General features: G+C 29.1%; 1 protein-coding gene across 1 annotated transcript; it reads right to left on the bottom strand.

The window, feature by feature from the left end:
- Positions 1-2,784: 2,784 nt before the first annotated feature.
- LOC136087884 (uncharacterized) lies at positions 2,785-3,609 on the bottom strand. The gene has a single exon (XM_065811502.1). It carries the CDS (start codon positions 3,607-3,609, stop codon positions 2,785-2,787), a length of 825 nt encoding a protein of 274 aa, XP_065667574.1.
- Between the last annotated feature and the right edge of the window lie 16,946 nt (positions 3,610-20,555).

Below are 20,555 nucleotides of genomic sequence, written 5' to 3'. Positions count from 1 at the left end.
AGTCGTTGATATATATTAGGAAAAAAAGAGGGCCTAAGATGGAACCTTGTGGAACACCACAGGAAACATTTAAAAACTGTGTATGATTGAGATCATTACAAGAAACAAATTGTTTTCTGTTGGATAAATAACTTTGAAACCATTTACTAACTTTTTCATTTATTCCGTAATAATTAAGTTTATAAAGTAAAATACCATGATCCACAGTATCAAATGCTTTTAAAAGATCGATAAAAATTCCTAATGTAAATTGAGATTTTTCAAAAGAATTGGAAATCTCACGTACCAACTGAATAATTGCATGCTCGGTTGCGTTATTCTTCTTAAAGCCAAACTGATTGTTGTATAATAAATTATTTAAACTAAAATAAATAAATACTCTATTGAACATGATTCTTTCTAGTATTTTTGAAAATATAGATAAGATAGAAATAGGCCGGTAATTACTTAGGTCAGATTTGTCACCACCTTTAAATAGTGGCATAACTTTCGCAATTTTCAATTGATCAGGAAAGACTCCTTGTTCAATTGATGATTTAAAGACTTTAAAAAGAATATATTTTAATTGTTCAAAGCAATCTTAAATTATGTTACCATTGATTTCGTCCTGTCCAACTGCTTTATTTTTTTTTAGTGTTTTAAAGGCTTTTTCGAACTCATCAAATAGTAACTCTTTAGATAACTCATCCGAGTGAATGCAATTATCCATCGGTACTAGAAAATCTTTAAATGATGTTTCAGTGTTAGGAATTAATTTAGATAGTTTAGGGCCAATTTCAACAAAGAATTTGTTAAATTCGTGAGCTATTGTTTGAGAATTAATTATATTATTGTTATCTACTTTGATCATGTGTGGCAGGGAACCTGAGCACGGTTTTGATTTACCGATAATTTCTTTTATTATTTCCCAGGAGCGTTTACAAGTATTTTTGGCTTTATTGAGAATTTTAGAATAGTAATGTTTTTTTAAGTTTTTTCGAACTTTTTCAAAAAGATTTTTGTAGTCTTTGTATATTTTCTCATTGGCGAATGATTTGTTTTTTAGATATTTTATGTATAATTTCTGCTTAACTTTTGATGATTTTTTTAAACCTTTGGTAATCCAGGGAGAATTAATGTTTTTTTGATTTAATGTTTTTTCATGTAAAGGAAAATTGGCATCATAAACTGAGTAAAATGTATTAAAAAAATCATCGTAAATTTTGTTTGCGTTATCACTAAAGTCGATGTTCTTCCAATGAAGTAATGATAATTGTGTTTTAAATTGCTCAACATTTTTTTGGTTAAAGTTGCGTAATTTAACTTTTATGTTAGTTTTGGTCATAATTTTAGAGTTGTTTATGATAAAAAAGATAGGGAAATGGTCAGATATGTCTGTTTTTAAAATACCTTTATTTAAGTCACTGTTAAAAATATCAGTTGTTAGAATGTTATCAATTAGAGTAGCCGATTTAGGAGTTACTCTGGTAGGGCGATTTATTAAAGGAATGGCTCCCATTTCAATAATAGAATCATAAAAATTTTTAACTTTAATGTCCGTAAAGTAATGGAAGCAATTCAGGCGGACGTGTAATCGGCACACCCCCCCTAAATTCGGTAACTACCGACAATTAACGAGTGTGATTTGTTTTAAAATCTATTGGTTAATAAAAAATAAAATGATTGGTGGAAAATAGTTTCGGAATTTGGACATTCCGAAACCACGTTTTTATATCACTTTATGTTAACTTCTCAACGCTTTGAAGATGTCTCCTCTTACACATTTTATTGAGCTAATAAATGAGGAAAATTTAATAAGATTTCTCCAGCACTACAGATTAATGGATATTCAGAAATTTTGTGAATGCGGACATGCTATGAATGTTCAAAAGTATAATCGCTGTCAGGTAAATGTTTTTAAATATTAACTCATGCTTAAATTGCGAAAAATAAATAATAAAGCCTTTAAAAAATTATCTTTAGTTCAGCTGTGGTAATGTTTATATTAGCTTATATTATTGCGTTAAGCTTTAGTTAAGCTGTTTCAATGTTTATATTAGCGTCCGCCGTAATTCATATTGAAATCCCCTAGATCCGTAGGATAGGATTGAAATCCCCTAGATCCGTAGGATTTCCCCTAGCACGTCCGCCGCAATTCATATTGAAATCCCCTAGAATAAAATTCTTTTTTTTTTATCAAGAATGCCTATTTTGAAAAGGTTTTCTTCAAAATACATGCTCATGTTCTCGGCCACACTATTTGGGGGCCTATAGCAACAGCTCAGTAAAATGTTTTGTGATTGATTGTTTAGAATTTCAATAGTTAAAATTTCTTTGTCGCCGTCAGAAACACTCAAATCTTTCCTAATATAATGCGCAATATTTTTCTTTACATAAATAAGAACTCCTCCACCGCGTTTATTGATAAGTCTCTCTTGAGAAAATAAATCAAAGTAAGGAAGATTAAAATTTGAAGTAGTTTTTAAATCTTTTTCAGTTATCCAGCTTTCGGTTAAACAAATTATATTAAATAATTGTTGGTTTCTTGTAACAAATTGAGAAGATTTTCAAAATTGCGGTTTAGGCTTCTAATATTTATATGAAGAATTCTTAGTTGATCAAACTTATTGCTTTTTGTATAATTATAAAAAAATTCCTCTAATTTGTTAGGATAGTAATAAGAGCAATCCGTAATAATGTCATTGAAATAACTAATATCTGGATCAAATTTTTCATCAGATGCTGAAAAATTACAACTAAACGATTTAAAATCATTTGTTACAGACATTTTGATTGCGTTATAAATTAGAAGAACTTTCTTAACACTGTATGTAAAAAAAAATTTTTATGATCTCTACAAAAAATAGAATCGAACTTGAGAATTGCGTATTTATCTTCTTTTCTCAATTTAATCACTTCATCACAGAGTTTTTTACGCTTTTCCATTGTTTCCTTTGCAAAGTCTTCGTTAATAAACACATCTGTTCCGCGTAGTTTTTTTGAGTTTAGCAGAATTAACTTTTTATCATTGAAATTTAAAAGTTTTAAAACAATTGATCGCTCTTTTCCTGACTTTATTGACCCTGATCTGTGCGCTCTTTCGATTATAATTTCTTTATTAATTTGGAGTTTTTCAGAAAATATTTTTTTAACAATTTTTTTACTATCTTCCCAAGATTCATCAGGTAGTTCTTTAACACCATCTATTCGCAAATTGTTTCTTCGGGATCGGTTTTCGAGATCTACTAACTTTTTTTTTATATCTTTCAAAAAATTTGATTCGTTATTCGAATCAAGAAGTGTTTTTTCATTGTATAATTTTTTAACTTCGTCTATGCGTTTGTTAGTTTCTGATATCCTCTTCATTGAAATCTCCTCTTGGAAATCAATACTCTCTTTTAATTCACTGATATCTTTTAACATACCTTTTATTTTTATTTTGTCTTTGTTCAAATCGCTTTCAATTTTTTCTAGTCTTTCAGTTATTATTTTCATATTTGCACAAGTGATTTTTGCAAAGTTACTTTCTTGTTCTTGAAGTAGTTTTTCTGTTTCCTTTAAAATAGGCTTTCTCTGTTCCTCTAACATGCTTTTCATTAGTTTTTCGATGTTTTTTATAGAAACTTCCATAGTAATTGGTCTGATGTAAACAGTGTAAACAGATTTTTAAAAATAATTAAATACTAAAAACGTAAAACTTTTTTTTTTTTTAATAATTCTTACACAGCAAAAAATACACGTCTGTTCACGAACAAAGCATGCGGCAAAAAATTTATTTAAAACTTGATCATTTTCAAATTACAAATGAAAAATACACTGAAGATAGAAATGGTTGACATTTTTCTAGCTTTTATTACAATTAAAAACATGCAAATGGAAAAACCTTTTGCCGAAGATGGTCGGTTTATTCAGATTCTAAAAACTCCGTATTTTGTTTTTGCCGTCTACTTTTTGTTAATAATTCAAAGTCAAATTTAGCCTCTGATGAGTTCAATAAATGGAGATATTTAACTGAAACATTGAGAATTCATAAAAATAGCGTCTCCCAAATGAAACGTTATCAGCAGTGAGTAGAAACTGAAATAAGATTAAAAATTGGAAAAACTATAGATAATGAAGAGCTTAAAGTTATAGAAAAAAACAGTTTGCGATGGCAAAATGTTCTTCTTTGGTTGATGGATATTACTCTTTACCCAGCTAAAAACGATATGGCTTTTCAAAGGAGTTTAGGTAAACTGTTTACACCTCAAAACGACAAATTCCTAGGACTATACAAATGCTTGCAAAATTTAATCTTGTGACGCAAAAACATTTAATACTTGCAATAAAAGGTGGCACTTTAGACCATTACTGCGGTAAAAATATTTATAATGAGTTAATAGATTTAATGTCTTAAAAGATTAATGGTGAAATAATAAACCGAATCTTGAACGCCATTTACTATTCAATCATTGGTGATTGTACATTTGAAAATTCTAGAAAAGAACGACTTTCTCTTATTGTTCAAATTGTTGACTTGCCATTAGACATTAGAATGGAAATTAAAGAGTACTTTTTAGGATTCTTTGATATTTCTAATTCTGCAGACTTAGGACTTACTAAAGTTGTAATTGAGTTGCTAACTAAGCATGGATTTGAAATCTCTAACTGCAGAGGTCAAGGGTATGATATGGATTAAATAAGAAAGGAAAGATTAATAAGGTACAAAAAAAAAAATTAAAATCCTAATCTTTAAGCATTATATGTTTCCTGCGACAGCCATAGTTTAAATTTGGTAAAAAAATGACTCTGCTTGGTCATCAGTAAAAGCTACAATTTTATTCGCAATTCTCCAGAGATTGTTTACTCTATTCTTAGATTCAATGAACCGATGATAAATGTTAATTGATGACGTTAAAATTTTGCATTTAAAGAAACTCTGTGAGACGCGGTGGGAAGCATAAATAAGTAGTGCCAAAGTCGTTCGTAATTAAGTTTGTGATATACATGATGCTTTGATAGGGTTGTCGATGAGAGAAAAGTATATACTGTATTAGAATTATTCAGAAGTTTGAGGTTTGTTGTATAATGTCGATAGTTTGCGAAAAAGGAGAAGAAATTCGAAAATCATGTTTAGCTCACGTTTAAATTAAATTTACTGTAAACCTAAAATCGGACATTAATGGTATTCTCCTTTGCGTTGAACTGATGAGCATTAAACATTTTCTTTCTTAAATGGTCAAGGATAAAATTACACCTATTATTGTTTTAAAGTTTATAAAACAGCATTAAATGCAAGACTTTTATCCAAACACATGGATTGCAATACGAATTTTGCCAACAACACCTGTCACTGTAACGGGAGGAGAAAGATGCTTTTTCAAAATAAAACTAATAAAATCCTGCGGTCAACAACCTCGCAGAATAGACTTTCAAGTTTAGGAACCCTATCAATTGAAAGCGATATTGCTGAAAAACTTGATTTTTCTACGCTAATCAAAAATTCTGGTGTTAAAGTAGCCTTAAAGGTTAATTTAAAAAATCATATGTTTTTTGTGTAAAATATAAACAAAAGTTTTTTTTTTGTATTTAGCATTTCACTGCAAAACATTATTTTTTAATTCGATTTGTAGTAATTTTCCGTGTAGCTAACCCGTAAGGTTATAAACTATCAGGGGCGCAGGAAAAATATCGCACGAGGGCGGTAAGTAGGCTAAGACCGGCACTGGTTATATGATATATATATAATACATAAACTTTATCAGTTATGCAATATTTATAAAAGTATTATTTCTATACTTCTTTTTATTGCAAAAGAATCTTTATAAATGACAAAATGTGTTATAAACAAACATACTACAAAGTTATTTTTATTTTGTTATAAGTAAACACATTAAAAAAGAGAATTTTTTAAAACATTTAAATAAAGTATTAATATTTTGAATGTACAAATTTATACAACGTCTCAAAAAATTACAAAAAATGTTGAATACTGAGAAAGTTTTGAAAAAAATTTATTATAATTTTTAAGATTAACCTTAATTTATTGAGTTTAGTAAATTGAATTTCATTAAGTTCCAAGTTGATAGTATAAATTTAAGAATTCAAAATATATTTTAATTTAAATTGAAAATTAATAATCCAAGTAGAATTTGAAAAAAGAAAAGTGGCAAAAAGAAGTTTTTCTAAATTTACTTCTGAGATTTACAAGATTTTTTTTCAAAGTTACTAACTCTTATAACTAATCAATTTAAATATTCATCTTTTAGAAGTTTGCAATTGTGCGAATCTCTTGTTTCTTTGAGTATCATGAATGAACCAAATTTTGTTTAATGGTAGTTATGTTTAATAGTTTGTATACAAATCAGATATTTTTGAACCAACAAATATATTGGATTTAGTCCTATCAAAAAGTAAACTGTAAATTTAATTATGATTCAAATGATGCATTGAAAAAGAAAGTTTTTTTTAAATGTTATGCTAAAACAACCAAACATTTCTCAAACAAGTTCGTTTGCTCCATAATTTATAGAAAAAGATGTTTTCGTACCATTGCTTAATGATTCAAAATATGAAAAACATATTTGTTTCATAACTAATCTAACGTTTTAGATAAGGAAAGAATACACAGTAAGTGTTACATACACTTAGAATTTATATTTACTTTATTTTAAATATTTCTTGAACAGCTAAGTCTGAACTTAATATTTAAAAGTTAAATATTTAATTAAGCTTTATTTGTAACATGTAAGAAATAACACAAAAAAAAAAAAATGATGTTTCAACTATCAAAAGTATTTATAATACACTTATATTTTACAATATTACTGTGATATTTTACAAATGAAAAAAAAAAAATAATATTAAAGTACAAGTATGACTCATTTTGTTATTAAAAAAAATAATTTATCACGCTAAGTTGGACAGGTTTAAAAAGTAATACAGTTAATTATTCTTGTTTTATTATTTAATCCTATATTAAAAGTATCATGCTAGCATTATTTATATATAAACGTTGATTTTATTAAAAGAGAAGGGCCTAAGGAAGACGAAGACCAAAACCTGTTCCCCCTCTTTGCAACTGTCAGCACAACATAGACTACAGTTATACTTTGGTTGAGGTGGTTTTAACACAACTATAATCTTCCCGCTATTGGCAAATTCATAGAAACTTGCCAATGAAAATGTTTAAAAATCAAAGTGTTAAAACTGAAGAAGCCAATTAAATGAGACCATTAAATGCAATAGTTGCTTCATTATATTAAGAAGCGAATGTAGGCAATGAAAATTTCTAATTTTTTTATGAATGGAGCAGCTAGAAGTGGAAAAATATTTGGATATTAAATGTTTAAGTGTTTACAATTACTTGATTGCTAAATCAAGCAGTGGAGTTATAAAGTATGTCATTGCAGCATGGACTGTCATAGTAGCAATGATACTAAAAGCGAGCATAACTAATTAGATCATTTATAGATAAGGTCATTTTGTACTATAAGTTTTAGACAACGCATTAAGTTGAATAGTTATTACTAATTAACTATTAAAAAATAAGAATGGTAAATACTAGTAGTAATAACAAAAGCAACAACAAATATTAAAACTACCTTTTAATAGTTTTACTGCAACATTAAAATGAGAAGTTTCCTTGATACCGACCAATGCAACTCCTGATTGTCGGCAAGCATACTTTGTTTTAGCAAAAACATTTGACTAAATTTTTGCAATAAAGACAGTGCCAAATGCTCCTTCAACAATTTGCTTAACTAGACTAATGCTTTCTGGAGAAATCTCCCACTCATCTGCCTCAGTTTTGCCTTCTGGGGTAAAGTATTTTCTAAACAAAGTGTAATAATGAATACTAATAAAAAAACAATTAAAGCTTTAAATCTTTAAAAAAACGTTCAATAAAAAGGGTTATGTTTATTTAAAGTATTTGTTTTTTAGTTTAAGAAGAATAAAAATACTTTTTAAAAAGTAAGCAAATAAATTTTTTACAACAATTGTTTCATAATTATAGTTCTATTTAATTATAAAAAAAAAATGTTTTGCAATACTAAAAGCTAATTAAAAAAGAGCGGCAAAAAAGTGAAAACCAAAGGACGGATTGAGGCATAACTTGAAATAAATGAGAAGGGAAAAAACTTTATTACTTGCCTGACTCAAGCACATTACATTGGCAAAACTATCAACAGAGAGACAAAAGATATAACCCTAAACGCAAATATAAAGAAAATTAAAAAAAAGTCTCGTCAACCTCAAGGTATTACAAATTGAGATGATAAGGTGAGTCTAAAGAAGAAATAGATAAAAATAAAATTTAAAAATATGATGAAAATATTAAATTTTTAGTGAGATCATAATATGATCTAAACTACAAAAGGAAAACAAGGAGAAACTGAGCATGAGCTAGGGTCACAGAAAACACACAAATTAAAGAGTGATGGTGCAAAAAATAAATTGAAACAGTTAGGTTGTTGTAATGTTTTTATATTTAAAATTTTCAGGTACTGTAGTTATGTTATATGTTATTAGAAAACTTGTAATCATATATGGTGAATAGCAGCCTAAGTAATGTGGTATGTAGGTAGTTCAGTCCTATTATTTAATCTACAAATTAGTAACATCGGGATTTTCTTTTGTCCTTTTCATTTTTCGAAAGCACTAACAAAGACACTATCCATGAGCAACATTGCACTGTTGATACATCCCTGATACTGTTGATACAGGTTTCTACTTAAATTTGGACTTTCCGAGCAGTGCGCCTCAGAAACAATAAAATTATTTTTAGGACTTTAGCGTCATTAGAGATAACAAGAAGAGTTACAGAGCCACTAATATGAAAAACAAACAGCAAACCGATGTATAATCAAGTCAAGAAAAATTTGCGTTCATCAAAGGCAGAAAAAAATGTTATGCATGTTTACTATGTTCATCAGAACCTTACTACTAAAGATTTTGCCTACGGGACAAAAGAATTACCTAGATGCAATTAATATCTGCCCAAGATAAGTACTTTTATCAAAACACCATGTACACTCAAGCACAAGGCTCCAGGTTAGAGCATTTTAAGTCAGAGTTTTCTTTAGAAAAGTTTCCTATAAAAACCAAAATTATCAAAATCAACTTCTTAGATACCTGTATTTCAACTAATCATAAAACTTTTCTATATACCGCATGAATGCAGTAACGAATGTACTTGTAAAAATGCAACTGTGTATATCACCATACATTGCAATAGAGATGTCTAAAGGTTTTCTTATGAGATTTTATAAATTACATTCTTGTGATTATATTGAAAAAGAAATTAAGTTCCTATTTAATATTTTTTCAAAAATAGAAGTTCTCAAAAAATGGAAGTTCTACTTCAAGACATTATTAAACATTACAAACCATCCTAACCAAAAAACTTTCAACAAATTTACGCAAATAATATCATAATACTTCTGTGAACTCCTAAATTATGTGTTATTCTGTGACGTGAGTTTCACTCCTAAATTATGTGTTATTCTGTGACGTGAGTTTCAAAAACTTGTCATAAAAGCAGTTTTTTGTTTTGGAAGATCTCTACTGAACATATTGTGCCAAGATAAGTTAAAGCCACCTCCAAACAGTTACCTGGGTGCTAATCTATTTGGTAAACACCTAGGTAAAAAAAAAAACCTAAAGCAAACTGGAAAGCATCAGGAATTGGTAAGAACGCACAACATTGCAAATGTACTTATCTTAAAACACTTTTTGTCACTCCAAATGATAATATCAGAAAAATTCAGAAGGCTTTTAAAATAGAATGATTTCAACCTTACTATGCAAAAAATTAGATTTCTAAAACGGTATAATCGCAACCTACTAATGACTCACCATTGAAAACATTTTTTTGTTGAATATTAAAAATGCTTTTAACATTACACCGCAATCACATCATTATTGTAAACAAAAAGTTTTTGTAACATATTTTAGTTTGAAAATGGCTTCAATTATACAAGTCGAAATGTCACAGTTAAAATTAATTAAAAGTTATAAATTGACAATATCTCACCATAAATGATGTATTTTTAGTTTCATATATAAGTATATAAATGTATAAATATACAAATATTTATATATATACATTATTTAAAAAATCAAGAAATACAGTTTCTCTAAATACTAATAATTTTATTATTTAAGAAACTTTTCCTAAATATGGTTATAAATACCAGCATCATCATCTTATTAAATACTACAATAACTTTTAACCGTTATGGTGAATATAAAATTGTTATTGTTAATGTCAGCGGTTGAATGGTTTCTTTTGCTTTTAATTTTAAAAAATGGTGTCTCAAACATAGTTTTGACGTAATGGCCTTCGTCAAAATTAATTTCACCATTTCGCGCAGAGAACATGTTTTTTTATATTTCTAGTGCCTTCCTAATTTTTTTTATCAAACTTTCTACCAAACAAATTTTCTACTTTCAAATAAATTTTCTTCCTTTACCATTCCTGTTTTTTTCCCGAATATTATCTTATAAATGAAGAAAAAACAAATAACCATCTAAAAAAAGGTAGCCTCTAGAATAATGAAAAACAATAAAAACGTTGTTATATACCCGTTTGACAAAGAAACAGGGTTTGTATGAATTGAAAATTCTAAAGCTTAAGAAAAAATTTGTAAAGAAATTGGTCTGACAAAAATTATAAGTGAAGACCCTACTGCTAGTTACGCGGCAAAAATTAAAAGATTGAGCAACCGTGACGCATTGGTAGCACACTTGCCTCAGAAACAAAGGATCCTTGGTTCAAACCCCACCTCTGGGAAAGTTTTGGGACATCGGTTAGGAAAGAGGCGTGAACTTCCAATAAAATGCTCAACCACGGTGCTCTGTGATAGGACCGTACGGACGTCTTGGGATACCTAAATAAAATAATTGGAAAAAAAGGATATCTTCTAAAACTAAATAAAAGGGAATGTTTTTCTAAAATAGAAGTATGAAAAATATATCTAAGTGATCCGATCACACCTCAAATGTAAGGAGAAATCAAAGCTCATAAACTTGAAGAATTGTTCCTTAAGAGAACAATTATTTCTACAATTGGCACACTAAACAAAAAAATACAACCAGTCTTAGATTAAAATCTTATATAACTAAAAAACTCTTCTGAGTTTTGAACTCTTTATAAAATAGCAAAAATTACCGCCAACGATAAGGGTAAGGTGTCTTTTAATATTGTAATTCTGTACCCGTAAATTCCATTAAAAGAAGCCACTCTTATACTTTTAGGAAAATTAAATAACTGTTTATCATAAAAAAACTTAAGAAAACTAAGTATACCTGAAACAAAACAACTCATAGAACTTTGCTTGTACCAATGTTATTTTCATTGCAACTATGCGATTCATGTAATGGAGAACCTCAATCAGACTCTTTTGACCATCATGGTGGTTCTTGCCAATTTTTTCCAACAATTCCATGAAAATTATGCGTTGAAAATGGTATTGACAATAAATCTATCTCTAAATCTATAATCATTTTTGCAATACGTTAACGGTAGTCATGCAAGATTTCCTATCATAAAGCATGCAAAACAATTCCTAGCCATTTTAAATCAACAACATCCTACTATATAATACGCAATTATTGTGAAGAGAGTTAAACTTTATATATAAAACAGTATTTGTGATAAAATAGATCAATTCAAAATCTCAAACATTATTTAACACGATATGAACGCAACAATGCAAAATCTAGATGACAACATAATCAATGAAACAGTCTATTTTTGAGACAAACAAGAATGTTATAATGGATGCAGCAATTGTAAAGCATAATTCCAGTCTCTAACAAACCGCAAGGGTTATTTATAGAGGCATGCTGATACAGCCATTCATAAAAGTAACAACATAAAATTACAAAAAAATGATAAGTTACGAAATTCAATGGTAAACTATTAGGGATACAGCTGTGGTAAGGCTATCAAAAAGTTAATTATTTGTAATGTACTAGTTAATTATTTCTTAATTAGCTGTTTATTTTACTCAAAGGATTAGAAATTTACCTGTTACAAGAACTAGTAGCTACCTTGAAAATTACTTATTTTTCCATTATCATCAATGAGACAGCAGACATCTCAGTAGAAAAGAAACTAACTGCCATGATCCTGTATTATTTGTTTGTTAGTCGAGCTACTGGATCTGAAGGATGTCCAAGATGGAACTGCAAAATCATTGATGTATTCTGCGTTGAATTTCAAATTCAAATAGTTTCAAGAATATGTAGAATGTCCAGAAAATTTTCTTTTAAAGCCAAGCCAAACAAGGTGGCTTACTATGCACTATGCAGGCTGTAGAATTGCGGAGTAGTTAAATCCTCTTAGATTATATTTCGAACAGGAATGTAAAACATATCCGAAAGCGACAAATGATTGATTTTTTTACTTTTGTTCGATGCACTGTAAACTGTGACTAAACTGTGCTTAGAATTTATAAAGTAAATTATAAATACATTAAAGGACTTTAACACAACATTTAAATCAGAAATTCCGTTAATACTTCGCTTAGTCTTTCAATTGACTTGATAAAAAATTTGGCGTCTTTCATCAAAGTATTTACCTTTGAGAAGTGTATATGTTGGTAAATTAAATTTTCTATTTTTTTTTTTCCGTAATATTCTAACATTTGAAATTAAAATAGTTTTCACTATTAAATAATTAATATTATTTTTAATTATCAAAAAGTTACTTAATTTATGTCAGAACCTGATGCATTTTATGTCATTGACGAAGACCTATGGTCCTCGACAGTGAGGTTATTGAATAAAGAATATTCATCAATGAACCAGATAGTCCCTCCATCTCAGTTGAATGGTTATTCAAAAGTGAGTGAGTTGAGTTGTCATAGAAGTTATACAAATGAAGTAGCTTCAGAAATAGGTTTTTTTATTTAAAAAAAAGTTTTTAATTTGCCAGAATTGGATCAGGAATAAAGTCTAATGTTTTTTTATCTTCCATTAGCACAATCACAAAGCGGAAATCTTTATAACTGATTAGTTGCAGATTACGTGGATGCATTTGCAGCCTCAGGGTTTGATGAAAAAAATGGTCCCTTAACTGATCCGATTTTACGTTATCCGCCTCTGTGTGTGTGTTCATGTATTCTATCAGCCTAAAGATTTAGATATAAAATTGTTGGGAGTTTATGATTGTTGTCATTGAGAACTTGAAAAAAAATTCTCTTTTGACGATCACTTTTTCAATATTTGCAAAATACTTGACCTCGTCTCCATTCGGAAGAGTCAAAAATACGTCTAGACAAAGCTTTTTGTTCTTCTAAAACATTTTCCATATTTAAAAACACAGTGAACTTTGGCCCAGCTGCAAAGCGAGTGAAGGGATCTTAGTTTGTTAGAAACAGACGCGTTAGGCGTGGAAACTGATATTATTTTAAGGGCAATGATATTGGAAAATATTTGGAACAAAGTCATTTCTATTAAGTTTTTGATTTTCCGAGATTTCTTAAATTGCGAGTCTGCGTAGGCCTTTTATTTACTTTTCATATAAGCAAGGCTTCCGCTGAAAGAGAGCCAATTAAAATTCATAAAAACAGGTAAAAAAATCCAATTGGGAGATATAACAATTTCAAGTCAATTGCAAGTGAAACATTGGTTTAAAAAAATGATCCCACTGCCAGTGACTTTAAATTGCCTGAGAATTGTTTGAAATTTGTTTTAAAAGTCAAACCAAATGCCTTGGAATGGTATACACTACGATGAACTGATAATAACTTTTTTTTGAAATTTGTTATTCCACCTGTTTTTTGTATTACTTATAAAAAAACTAAAAATTAAGGCTAAGATGAACAAAAACGGACAAGTATTACCCCCTGCGACGGTTTTGGCCGGGTTAGGCAAATGTTCAGAATTTGCCATAATTGACGTTTTTCATTTTAAATAATAATTTGCAGTATTTTTCTTTTTGAGTGCTTCTTTTATAGTCTATTAATATGTCATTTTGAAGTAGGTTTAGAGCTGAACAGGTAAATTTACTACATAATATTACCATACATAAATCCAAAATTGTACTAAATAATGTTATAATGTGCTTTGGTATTAAATATTTTCATAATCTTTCTTGATTGGAGGCGGACACGTATCATACTATCTCTTTTTACATTACCATAAAGTGAAGCAGAAATAGATGTCACCATCTTTACACAAAATTCTATGGTTTCCGTGTGGCACAGTTACCTTTCTAAAACATTATTAAGTTGAACATTATCCTCTTTTGATTCTTCTAATCGCTTACCAGTGAGCTGTATTGTTAGTAATGACTCTGCCTACTATGAATTTCTCCAAACAATTAAGTCCCACGTAATTCATGCCATAAAATCGAGATAAAGAATTTTGAGTTACAACACACTTGTTTGATAAGCTTTTATACTTCTTTCTTCTCTAACGTATAGTATAATCTCTGTATACGCCAAAAACCTATTTCTCGAACTTGTGGCTGCTAATCTGATATCATTGCCAGAACAATATTTTCTTAATGACCAAGTAATGCATTTGCGGTAATACCATTATGTAGAAATACCAGAGGGTGGACTTGAAAATGTAAACTTTTTTCAGAGTACCCTTTAGTATTTCTACATTATGGTTTGTAAATTGAAAATCGGCAACCTTTAACATGTCACAAGTTACACTAGACCTTCAAATAGAGCTTAAAAAGTATCTACATTTTGGACTAGAAGGTGGTATTATTAGGTAACTATTGAGTTATCTAATAATACCTCCTTAACTTCCAATGTTACGCTATTTCCATAACCACCAAGCAATTGAAAATCTAAAATGCTATTGTTTTCTTTAGAATACTACAGAATTTGGAACATTTGATGCCTCAACTGTTTTGATACAAAAAGAGCAGTGTTTCAAAAAACCTCATTAATGTTCTTTACTCTGTTTTATTGAAAGTTCGTTTACTTTTGCCTTTAGAGTACAACGCCTTTAATTGAACTTTACTAACTTTCAACTTAACACTGAGTTTTAGGAGTTCACGCATTAATTTTCTCCGGTGATTAACTTGTCTTTTATCATTATGTAAAATTATGCCAATATCTTTTAAGTACAGCTGAAAATTTGATTATTTTATGATTAGGTAACTTGTAGCAGAAATAATAGAATCCACTGTCATTGTATTATTAAGGTTTGAGTTTTGTTCAAATTATTAAGTTGTTAAGCTGCTTGCTTCGAATACTCAGAATTTTTTTCTTCTATGTCTATTGATTCAATAGCCAATTTTATGTTCACTCATTGTATCTTACAAACAAATGTGCTCCTTAGCTATCACCACACTAACTTTAGCAGATTAGCATTATCTATGATTTTCACATTGGCAAGCATATATATCAATAAGTTTGACTTGTCTGTCTTATGGAGCTGAAGCTTATTTTTTGTTTTCTCTGACAGCAGTTTGAGTTTTTCGCTCTGTTGAAAAAAGTTAACAACTCTCAATGTCAAGGATGTAAATGAATCTCAATGTCACGGATACATTGTGTACGTTTCTGCTTTAAACTGCTTTATTTTTTTTCCAGGAAATTTCTGTAAAATTATAAATATATTTAATTTTACTATTGCTTGAAAAATTAAATGCAATATAGGTTGCTTACATTTTATCAATAAATGTTCTGTATTAAAATCTTAATTTTTTTTATACTAAAATATAATAAGCGAAGTGTTGGTATGGTATAGGACTATCATAGAATTAGTAAGCATGGCAAAGTAATTTGCCATTGTACAACTTACATAAAAACATACATAGTTTTAACAATTTTTTAATATGAAAAACAAAAGTAATATAGTGAAATGATTTTTTGCTAATAATATTTAAAAACTAATTTTATTTTTTTAAAGTTATTTATATTTTAAAGCTAAATTCAAACTTTATTCAAACTATAAAATAATATACTACAAAAAATAACAACTTAAAACAAATCACAAAATTTTTAAAAGAATGTTGAATATTACGCGTATATTCCATGCTCCACTTATAATTTCAACACAAACCCTACTCGAATAAGTTATATCACTACGAACTGTCTATATAATGCAGTTTAATTATTATTAGGTATTATTTATTTATAAATAACATTATGAATTCAAACTTAATACAATTACTAAAATTTAGAAGTATGGTTTTTATTAAAACTCCGATAGAGCATGGATTTTAATATATGCCTAAACAAAAATTTTTTTGTTTGTTATCATTATTTTGCAATTTTAGCCAAAATTTGCTGCAGGGGTAATTCTTGTCTACTTTTGCTTATGCTTTTGCTCGGACTAATTTCTTTAGTTTTTTTATAAATATTATAGAATTTAGGGAAATAAGATACATGTATGTTTTTAAACAAGATTATTTTCGCTCCACCCTAGTATACGCCTAATTGATTTGCAAAAGATTGTTATAGTTGTAAATGTTTGAAGGAGATTGCTTTACAGTTGAACTTTAACCCGCAAATATAATTTTTAAACTTTAAGCGTTATTTTATTTTTAATATGTATATTATATTGCACTCTTTACACTAAAATTTAAATTATCGTTCATTAATGCGGCAACGTTGTGATAAAAAAAAAAAAGTTAAGAGATTTGAACTGTTTTAAGCAAAAAACGCGCAATTTAATACAAAATGGAAGATTTTTATTTTATTTTTCGTAAGATGTTTTGTAAGATTTTTAGAATTTTATAACATAATAAATTTTAAAATTAGGTTAAATAACTTCACGGTTACTGTACTTAATGCTAGTATTTGGTTGGAAAACCCTTTGCCGGAGCAACAGTACTGCATCTACGTGGCAATGTGGCTACGTGGCAAACATCTACATTAATTAAACCAAAATAATTAAAAAATCAATTGATAGTTCCTCCCTAGTGCGCTTAATCAGTTCATACAAATTCTTTTGATTAGCTGGCTTGCAACCACTAATTATTTTCTCAATGTGCTCCCAAAAATTACATGACTTGATTTTCCTTATGAGCAAAAAATTACATGATTACCTTGTATGTGTGCTTCGGATTGTTATTATGTTGGTAAGTCTAATCATGTGATGCTTTGTTCTTTGGATGTCGCAGAGTTTTGTCCTTGATTGTTTCTTTATAACTGTTTTTGCACATAGTGCCATATACTTGATAGATTGGACCAACTCCATCATGGCTAAACGAACACCATGCTTCACGGTGGGAAGTTGGTACGTAAAATCATTACAGTGACTTATTTCGAGCATCTTTAATACTGTCAATGCTAATCATATTAAACTTTGACTCATCTCTATAAAGTATTTTTGACCATTTATGAGTTGTCCAATTTAAATGCTTTGTAGCTAATTTCAATCATGCCTAACAATTATTTGCAGAAACACAATGTTTTTTAGCAGAACGAAGCCAAAAAGGTTGTTTAGTCTTAAAGAACAGGAAATTTGATTTGACTCTGTAACCCATCTAGTACACATACATTGGGCCAACGTCGGCACAACGGCGGAAGCCTCAGTTTATTTTCTCACTTAAGTGAAAACGTGGAAACGCAGTCGGGCCAACGTCAGAATACGAATGAATTTTCGCTTTTTTGAACGGGTTTAGTGTGCTACAGGTTTTAGTGATAATAAGTTTTCGGCCACTTTTAAAAACACCCCGTTTTTAGAAAGTTGTTCGTTATGCACAGAACTTGTAAAGAAACTATTCTAAAACATAAGCAGATTGAATCACGAGAAGAAGCGGTCGTTGTATAATTCCGAATCAACGAGAAAAAGTGGTAATAAAAGAATCAATAAAGATTGAATCACGAGAAAGAGTAGTCGTTAAAGAACTCAGAAAGGTTGAATCACGAGAAGAAAAGTATAAAAAGAATCAAAAAAGATTTAATCACGCGAAGAAGTGGTTGTGAAAAGAAATCCCGTTTGTTAGAATCCAGTTTGTTAGAGAGATACAGGTACTTTATTTCTATTTTTGTGTTTATTTAACTTTAAACTTGTTGTTTACTAACTATGTTGCTGCATAATTTGTAAATAAACTTATCTGCATTACATTAAAGATAGTAGAATTTTTTAATATTATATTAAGAACTTGAGTACCCCATTTATTATTATGGCCTGAAGCAAGTTTGTGCTGCTTCGCTAAATTCTCCTCAGAGAAGCACTGATTGCAGAAGAATCTACAAAATTGTGCTATAAAAGTTCTATCAGGCTACCGTATCGTGCATTAAGACTACATTTTATGCTCTTATACTTTTATTTTATTCGAAAGATATATTCTTGGTTAAAATTGAACTGAATTAAAGAATCAATGTTTGGACTCAATATTAAATCAATATTGTTAGTAAATTTCTTAATGTTCTTAAAGAATTTAAAGTAATTTACTGTTTATATATTTATGATAGTATGTAAAATTTGTAAAAGATGTAAAATGCTAGAATGTAATAATAATAATAATAATAATAATAATAATAATAATAATAATAATAATAATAATAATAATAATAATAATAATAATAATAATGATAATAATACTTGTAAAAAATTTTGTTGTGCCATAAAAACCAACTACAAGTTTGCGGACAACCAGCAAACATCAATGATTACTACGTGGCATTATTGTTGATGTATTTTTATATATAGAGTGTGTACGTATATTTTTTGGGGAATGTATAAAAGAAAAATATATATGACTGATATGAATCTCTAGTGTTTGTGTATTATTTAACGATATAACAATGGCGCTGTGAGTAGGATCAGTATGATGTCCGAATCGACGTTAGACGATTTGGGTTTAGATGCTTTTCAGCCTCTGCTCAATCAAAAAAGTTGAAAGACACGATAAATGGTAAACACGAGGTGACAGATTCATTTTTATCCAAAGCAGAAATTGATGCGATAAAAAAGATTTCACTCATGGTTTATCCAGAAGAGTTAGAAGAAATGATGTTTAATGACATTAAAGTTGCTATTATGTCCCATTTAAGACCTCAGAAGCGACTAATAATTGCTGAAAGACTCAGGTTCTTAGCCATAAAATAACAAAGAAATGAAAACGTTGTATCAAACGCACAAAGATTACGGGAGGCAGCACGTTTTTGCAACTTTGAGAAATTAGGAAAAGATAGACAAACCGCAGAAGATGATCTGATTCAAATGAGACTAATTGATAGACTTCAATCTTCTGACCAAAGAGTAAAAACTCTGGAAATGCTGCAGAATGGAGAATCACCTAAACTAGAAACATGTGCAGACTTCATAAGACTGATTGAAGAAATATATTCATTTAATGTGCTCAACAGTATTGAGGATATGGAAACCCCGTCAGTTAACTATATAGACAAAAATACTGTGGGCTTCAACACCTACCACGAAAATGTCCAGTATATGGAAAAAATTGCAATAAATGTGGGAAGTTGAACCACTTTAAAAATATTTGTAAATCCATTACCAAATACGAAAAAAAAGTAGATAAAGTAGAGACCGATGGGGCAAGAGTTTATTCTATTAACATGAGCAACTCAAACTGAGTAACTAATGTTAAAATAAATGATTGCACAAAAAAAAAGCAAGTTGACACTGGAAGTCAGGTCACTATTGTACCAAGAAACTTTTGGGAGTTAATGTCTAAATCTAAATTGAAAAAATGTTATCTTCTTCTCAAACAATTTGATGGCACAATTATTAAAGTTTTAGGGGAATTTGAGGCAACATTAGAAACCAAAACTAAAATAAATATTGTACGTATTATTGTTGCAGATTGTACAAAGAATCACGGTTTGATTGGGATGGACATATTGAAAACAAATGCAACTAATTTAGTTAATAGTTTTGAACCTGTTGTTAGTGGACGCTTAGTAAATTATAAAGCAAATATTATAATAAAAAATGGTATGCAACCAAGTTATTTTGAATCTTGACTACTTCCAATTCATATAGAGCCATTAGTAATAGAGAAGCTCAATCAAATGATTTAACAAGGATTGCTCATAAGAGTTCCACCTGGCGGAAGCAAATGGGCTTCACCACTTGTTGTTGTGAGAAAACAAGACGGGGATTTACGTATATGTGCAGATTATAAAATAGGAGTTAACCAAAAGATTTGTTCAGATTCATACCCGATTACTAATATTGAAATGTTTTTCATAAGAGGACAGGAATAAAGTATTTTGCCAAAATTGATCTTAAGGAAGCATATCACCAATTGAGATGCACAGGATATAATAACAATAAATAAACCTATTGGATTGTTAAGATGGAGATGTTTGCCTTTTGGAATAAAAACTGCAAGTGCTATATTTCAAAGAGCAATTGAATCTACTGTTGGGGAAATAATTCCTAATATGATTATATTTCAAGATGATACATGTGTTGGAACAAAAAATGCGGAAAAACTAAAATGTAATTTGATGAATATTTTAAACAAATTGGAGGAATCAGGGATGATTACAAATAAAAGTAAACCAGTAATGAAAACTAAAAGCCTTTTACTTTTAGGATATGAACTGTCTGAGAAGAGAGTTACTCCAGATTGTAGTTTAGTTAACAAAATACTCCAAATCAGTCCTCCCAATGTTAAAAAAGAACTTGAATCATTTATTGGATTA

The sequence above is a fragment of the Hydra vulgaris genome, chromosome 12, assembly GCF_038396675.1.
Source record: "Hydra vulgaris chromosome 12, alternate assembly HydraT2T_AEP".
Classification (NCBI taxonomy): domain Eukaryota; kingdom Metazoa; phylum Cnidaria; class Hydrozoa; order Anthoathecata; family Hydridae; genus Hydra; species Hydra vulgaris.
Note: the sequence above shows the minus strand (reverse complement) of the source record. Positions and strands in the feature narration are given on the sequence as shown.